At 34.1% G+C, this 7,702-nt stretch overlaps 1 protein-coding gene across 6 annotated transcripts; it reads right to left on the bottom strand.

Annotated features, from left to right (window-relative positions):
• Nucleotides 1-489: 489 nt before the first annotated feature.
• Nucleotides 490-7,583, bottom strand: LOC135745580 (caspase-3-like). Of its 6 annotated transcripts, none has more exons than XM_065263898.2 (9): nt 7,112-7,583; nt 6,710-6,791; nt 6,450-6,513; nt 5,613-5,682; nt 5,237-5,373; nt 4,656-4,784; nt 4,373-4,548; nt 3,503-3,608; nt 490-1,814 (listed from the first exon to the last, which is right to left on the bottom strand). In XM_065263898.2, the coding sequence occupies exons 3-9, from the start codon at nt 6,466-6,468 to the stop codon at nt 1,591-1,593; spliced, it is 861 nt and encodes a 286-aa protein (XP_065119970.2). In that variant the 5' UTR covers nt 6,469-6,513; nt 6,710-6,791; nt 7,112-7,583; the 3' UTR covers nt 490-1,590. The 6 variants fall into 6 exon arrangements, with proteins under 6 accessions (XP_065119970.2, XP_065119972.2, XP_065119976.2 ...); XM_065263903.2 differs by having other exon boundaries at nt 492-1,814; nt 5,619-5,682; XM_065263900.2 differs by lacking the exon at nt 6,710-6,791.
• Between the last annotated feature and the right edge of the window lie 119 nt (nt 7,584-7,702).

Below are 7,702 nucleotides of genomic sequence, written 5' to 3'. Positions count from 1 at the left end.
TCTTCATCATTTATCACAACACGTATTCCTATAGAGATCAATGCTTACAATCATTTATCTAAATATTTTCTTTTGTGTTTATCGAAATAAAAAAACTCATACAGATTTAAAACAACATTAGGATGAGAAAATTATGACAGAATTTTCATTTTTGGGTGAACTATAACTACCCTTTAAGATATGTCAGTAAGTGTTTTTTTTTTTTTTTTAGTTAGGGCAGCTCAATAATGCTGTTTAGTCTGGGACTAGGATAAGCCCTGTCCAGGAAACGGCCCCATAAGGTCAAAGCAGTTAACATTTGTAGGTCAATGCTTTAACCGAGATAATGCGAAAACCAGTAATTGGCAATGAATTAAACTTAAACATGTGGGCAGTTTCCCGGAAAGAGTTTAGATTAAGCCAGAACTAGACTTCAGTTATATTAGGACATTAAGTCGTTTTCACAAGCATGCCTTACAAAAAACTTACTTACTTACTTGGTTGAGAGACCAATTGCACTTATATTTATGGCAGTCCAAGCTATTTTCATTTAAGACAGCTAAAATATACATTTTAGTCCAGGACTAGACTTAAACCCTGTTCGGGAAACCGCCCCACTGGGCCTAGACTTAAAAATTAGTAAGAGCTATCCAAACTGAAAACAACTTGATAATCAGTACCCTTTGTTTTGCCTCAAAATGCACACAAGTAATGTTTTTAGTAAGGTATGTGTGTTAAAACTAATTTTATTTCCTAATTAACCTAAGGCCTAGTCCTGGTTTAAGATAATCCCTGTCTGGGAGTGACCAAACAAGTATACCTTTCACTGTAAAAAATAGCTGTAATTATGCCATTGGTTGCCAGTAACATACTGTAGAAAATATAGACTGAAAACGTTCATGTTCATTTAACTTTGAACAAACTGTTGGCAGTAAATTACATAAATGTAAAATTTACAGTAAGTTACTGGCAACTAGTGTATGTATGAATGTCATTGCATTATACAGGCCTAACTAAATTTAAAATCAATAGCGCATATTCAAAACAGTGCCTTAACTCGCTTAAAAGACTATTGTTAGGTTTTAAATAATGAAACAATCGATATACTTTTCAAAATGTATAGCAGCATTTGGACACTTTCTGGCGATTTGGATGTGGCAGTGATGTGGCCTCTGGGATTGTTTATTTAAGATTGTTTTAGAGTTAATGTCACTGGATAGGCTTTTTGTCTTTTTTAATTGATTAAACTGTACTGCTTTTATAATTATTTTTTATCTGGTTGTGAGTCTTCTGTAAACAAAGCATTTAAAAGAATAATCCGACATGCACTGCTTCCCGTTTGGTTTTTAATTTATGTGTAAAAGCTTTTTGCACACACACTGTGTAGGCTATGCCATAACAAAATAATCCTAGCAAAAATAATAAAAACACACAAACTACCAAAGTAAATGTTTGTCATGATAAAAATCCTGGTGTTTTAATGCAGCCTGATGCTGTATCTGTCAAATTCAGCAACGTAAACATTTTGCAAATTTATTCTGAATACTCAAGATCTTTTCTGTCATCAAGCATTTTAAAATAATTCAAAAGTGTTCACAATATGTTGCGTTATTAAGGGAAATAAAGCTCTTTGGTGAGCATAGACACAATGCAGGGCATCTGTTTCATGCTATCAAATCCAGCCTGACTGGAGGATTCAAAGTCCAGAGCCACCCTGTGGTTGACACGTGTCAGGATCTGGATGATCTCCAGTTGCCTGCCATATTTCGATAACATTTCACACAGCGATGAAATGAAAAATGAACCTTTACTAGCGTTCCTCCAGGAATAATAACCTGGACACACAAAAAGAGAGATTATTATTTCCTGATGTAGTTCTGGTTGAAAATCTGTGCTATGGATATAAATGGTAAAAAAAATTTGACATGATAGGAGTCGTATGTCAATGGTATTTAAAATCGTACTTTAATAAAGTTAGTCAAAATATTTAATAAATATGTTATTTTCATAGAGGGTTTTATAGTTTCTATTTCAACTATTAATAATAAGCTTGTAAAAAATGTATTTAATAAGCAACAAGTACAGTTTATGTGATAACACAGTTATCTGTGCCTTTCATTTACATCTTTTCCATAAAACAAATCATGTGTGCTGTAAAAACAACAGGCATTTATATTATTTTAAAGGGATAGTTCATCCAAAAAATAAAAATCTGTCATCATTTACTCACTCTCAAGTTATAACAAATCTGTATAAATGTCTTTGTTCTGCTTAACACAAAGGAAGATGTTTTGAAATTGAATTTTTGTAACAAAGCAGATCTGGGGTACCACTGTCTTCCATAGTAGGAACAATAATACTATGGAAATCAACGGGACCCCAGAAGAAATATATACAGGTTTGGGACAGCGTAAAGGCAGGGTATCTGATTTTGAAAAATGCTAACTTTAGCCTACTAGCACTGATATCATGATCCCACCCTCCATTCAAATCATCATCCAAAGTCAAGCCCTCCTCCAAATCACATGAACACGCACAGACCAGACGTCCACGTCTCTCATGTCTCATTCACCACTGAGAAAACTTTGCAGTACAAAGGGAATAAGATTACCAAAATAAAGGGGACATTTCACAAGAGTTTTTAAAGATGTAAAATAAATATTTTTTGTCTCAAGAGTGAAGTTTAGAAGTTAAAAGTGAAATTGTGAAGTTTAGCTCAAAATATCATATAGATCATTTATTATAACATGTTAAAATTGTAGTTGTAAGCAAAGATGTGGCATTTTTGTGTGTGTCCTTTTAAATGCAAATAAGCTGATCTCGCCACTAAATGGCAGTGTCATGGTTGGATAGTGCAGATTAAGGGGTGGTATTATTATAATAAGATCCCCTTCTGACATCACAAGGGGAGCCAAATATTAATGAGCTATTTTTTCACATGCATGCTTGCAGAGAATGGTTTACCAAAACTAAGTTGTTGATCTTTTACACATTTGCTAGGAGCACTGGGGACCCAATTATAGCACTTAAAAAGTCAGATTTTCATAATATGTCCCCCTTTAAATCGGAATTCGATACAGAACGTTTACGGTTGTGTAGACGTGGTAGTTTGCTTGTAATTTTGAAAATATAAATATTGTTACGCTAAATCGTAAAGGTGTAATGGTCAGCCTTTATCCTATAAAGATTAAAAATGGGGTCAAATTTGACTGTGTGAGATTCAAAGAGTTAAAAGGATGAGGAAGAGGAGAAAAAAATGCATGTGTCCAGTTGTTGCATTTGATCTGAATTCAATGATTGTTGAAAAAAAAATTCCCCTACGCCTTTCACAGATGACATAGATTCATACAAATGTTTCTGGATCAAACAAGATACCCTGCCTTTAAGGGTGAGTAAATGATGGCCAATTATTTTAATAACTTTTTGCTTATTGTTTTTTTATTTTTATTTCTCCTACTACAGAGGATTGCAGAGTTATATTGCATTGGCACAATCTAAGAGTGTGTCTGTTTTAATACAGCACCTGCTACAGTGGAGTATGCATACAGAAAATCTGCCTCAACAGGAATTCTGCTTTGTCCCGCTGAGTCAGTCTCAACGCCAGGATCCAGACCTGTCCCTCTGCAAGCCTGTACGTATAGAAACAGAACATAAACATCTACTGTATATGTTTCAAAGTGACCACAAAAAAATCTGCTCAGTATATTACAATCAATGCACAACCGGCATTTAAACATTTAAACATCTCAAGTAATCACAATTAGAGTTTTATGGCTTGGTGCCCACGTCCATTTATTTTGAGGTCATTTATACACTAATGCTCTCCTTAACGGTTTACAAAATAACATTTTAGCAGCTTTCCTAATTTAAAATGTAACTTTTACAGAAAAAAACAGACCAAACATATGGATGAATCATCTTGCACTTAGGGGGAATTGCAAAATTTTGTGCAATACAATGAGAATAATCTCCAGTATGAGAATGTTGAAATGTGAGAAAGCCTCTGATGTTTTTTTTTTGAGAAAGATTTTACTTAAAGGTGCCATAGAATAAAAAAAATATATTTACTGTAGGCATAGATAAATGAGTTGGTAATCACAAACACAAACTTTCCTCTTTCTTATGTAACCTTTGTGCATGCAGAAGGTGATAACGAAAATGACATTTAAAAATGTTTCTGGATAATATTTGCACTTAATAAAGTTACCTTCTATGTAGATATCAGAGAACAATTTAACAGATTTTTTCAATGCATTCTTTGGCACCTTTAGACTAAAAAATTACTGCCATTGGGGTGAAGGGATTCTGGAAGGACATGTCACAGAAGTGAGGTTGCATGGAATATAAATAAAAGGCTAAATGTTAAATTACACAAGAAAATCGTGAAGCTCACCTGGATGAAGAAAAGTTTGGGTTTTCCAACCAGCGTGGAGCAGCGATCTCCTCTGAAGACCTGAAAGAGATCTTTAAGCTCTATAGAGCCATCTGTGCCGTAGATCACTCCATCATCTCCATGACTCAACAACACACAGACAAACATGGCCGAACGACTGTGATCACTCTTAGATACTGCCGGGGGAAACATTCAAGATTGACTGAATCGGTGAATGAAAAATTTAAGCAGAAAAATTATTTACATCTGTGAGCATCTTAACATGACATAGTGCCTAACAAACCTTTAGTTAACAAATCCTTCATCTGTGAGGCAGTTTGGTCATTGCTAATGCTGATTTTAAAGCCCAGGTTTAAGAAGACCTCCATCACTTTCTTTGCATCCACGTCTGTTCCGTTACGAACTCCCATTCCTGTAACACAAAATTATTATAAACAAAACAATTTCACAACAAACATTCTGATACTCCAAACTAAACTGTTTATGCTGTTATCCGTCTCTTATCGAATCGGTTAAAGGCACAATATGTAAGATCTTCACCACTAGAGGTCGCTATTTCACAATAACACAATAGGAGTGGAATCGGAGAGCCGTGGGGAATGTTCACAGATGAGAAATATAAAGTTTCATGAACTATATCAAAATGTGCAAGTAGTTTTTGGATGTTTTATTACAAAAATCTTACTTGTTGTGGCTTTAAAGTTAGCTTCAGCAGGCAGCCATTTAATTAAATACAGGCTATATGTTTTTGCAAAGAACACATTAATCTCAAATGTTCATGTAACTGAAGTGTTAAAAAGTCTTTTAAAGTGTAAGATTGTTTCTGTTTGTGTCTGCTGCAGTCACAGGACAGCAGGTTCTTACCTGTTTGTTTGTGGAAATTCTTGTTGTTGATGATGACACACTGTCCCACGCTGGGATACTTCATATTGTATTTAAAAGCATGTAAATCATCTTTTACATCTGCTTGATCCACTCCATGATCTGTAAGAATCGGTCCCCTGAGAAAACAAGGAGACTTATAATTCATATGGAAAGCATTTACAGTCACTTCAGGGTTTTCCAGACAGTGCATGAAATTACGTGCTTAGGCAAGCTGATTTAAATGTTACTCATTTAATTTAAAAGTAGTGATATTAATGAAAGATACATACAAACTATAGAGGTTTTTATATAAAACGACCTAAAAGCATTAGTGCTTCATTTATACAAGACGTAAAATCAACAGCATCAAAATCACACAAACTCAATGATCGCTTGTCTGGCATCCACACAATCTCCTCCACTTAGACTCTCGTCTGACATGACCTCTGCAAAAACACACAAATAAAACTGATCTGTACTGACAAACAAAGCTTTATTTCAGCATTTAAGAATATATTGGCTATTAGTTAAAGATGTAAATCATCTGACAAAGTTGAGGGATGTGTGAGATATAGTGAGATGATCTGCAGACGTCTCAGCTTTGTTGTCTTGAGCAATAAAGTTTTGCTTCTTGTCATTTGAAAACTCCTTTTTCAAGATAATTATTTTAAAGACTTTCTTGTCTTTTTGATTTGATAAATATCAATGTAATCCATGTAAAATAAAAAAAACATAGTTTTACCTTTAAAAAATGCTGATAAATAAACCATTCCACTAAGCTATATCATTGAAATAAACATTTAGGGTTACTTTAACAATAAGCCCACACAACTGTTTAATTACTTTTCACTAAAATTTAGATTAACAAACAATCAGTAAGAAATCATCAAGACTTGGTTGCACAGACATGGCTCAGCTAAAGCCAGGACTAGGCCTTAGTTAAATTAAAATGTTTAAACCTCTTTTATAAGCATGCCTTAATAAAACGTTTCTGATGTCTATCTAAAGACAAGTCAATGACACTAGCATATTTTAACATCTGTCAGTAAAGGGTTTTTTCAGTTGAGACCCCAAAAAGTGTCTTAATCTGTAACCTTAAGCCTTGTCTATGAAACTTGTCTATGAAACCTTACAGACCCAAGCTTTGGTTTGTCTTTTTTTCAGATTTCTACGAGCTATTTTGTGGTTAGGAAGAAGCAATAAATATAATAACCATTTTTTTCTTTGAACATGAAGCAGTGTATTTGTCCATGTGTGTTTAAGTTTATTCCAGTCAACTTAAAAAAAGAAAAAGAATAAAAAGGACAATTTACAAGCAAACATAAACACAAACATTAAATTACAATGGTGCAAAAAATTGTGCTGAAAATTTTTATATTGCATGATTTACATTAGATTGATTAAATGTGTAAATGTCTGGGTCAGTGGTAAATGCAGCATGAAGTTAAAACTAGTTTGGTTTTGCAAGTTTACCTGCGATAAGTTGACATAACATGTTGATTTGACAAAAATGCTGCGGGTTTTTTTTTTTACACTGTGGGGATCAAGTATGTCACTGTTTTTGGGACAATCATTTGTCAGGTTATAATGAGAAAAAGTGTTTGTATATTTGGAAAATAGGCTAAGGTTTCATTAAACCTGAAAATGAGATAAACACTTTGCCAGCATTTAATAGACGGACCTCATTAACATCCATGGCATTTTCCAAATATACACACTAAAGGCTCTATTATCTTCTTGAGTGCCATACAATTACATCTAAACAATCATAACCTATTTATTGTTATATAAACCTACTAGTCTTTAAAATCACTCAAACCAAATACACAACCACTTATTTCAAACAAACATACAAGCAAAAAAAAAAAAACTTACCACAAGATGACTGTAAGTTCAGAAGAAATTCTGTATCAGTTGTGTGAACAGAGACCAGACAGTTAAGTTATACAAAAATACTGCAAGAACTTATATGTATGACCCAGTGGCGCGACTGCCTGGCTAAGTGCCAGGGTGGCACTGCCCACTCAGATTAACAGCTGGCCCACCCAGTCAGAAGAGACACAAAATAAAAACAAAAGAATTCACACATAAATGAATCATCTCTATAATAATAATTGCTCACATATGCCTCATTCAGAAATCAATAACTATTTACATAAAAAGTTTAGCATTTGCAGGTGTTTTTAAACTGTGCAAATGTTAACATTCAAGTCATTTAAACAATTTGAGCGCAAAAGTGAGCTGTTTTCTGTGCACACCCTTACTGTATAAGCGCATGCACAGAGACACAAACAGCACGCAAATACAGAATCTCTCTGCACTTGACAGGACACCCAAAATTTATCTCGAAATACCACATTCTTGGCAAGTATCTCATAAAAAATGCGTGTCAGTATGGATCCGTGCTTATCCGATCTTAAAGTGGCAGTACCCTCAAGAAATCTGCTTATGTTTGTGTCATTATTT

The sequence above is a fragment of the Paramisgurnus dabryanus genome, chromosome 16 (genome assembly GCF_030506205.2).
Source record: "Paramisgurnus dabryanus chromosome 16, PD_genome_1.1, whole genome shotgun sequence".
NCBI classification, from domain to species: Eukaryota; Metazoa; Chordata; class Actinopteri; order Cypriniformes; family Cobitidae; genus Paramisgurnus; species Paramisgurnus dabryanus.
Note: the sequence above shows the minus strand (reverse complement) of the source record. Positions and strands in the feature narration are given on the sequence as shown.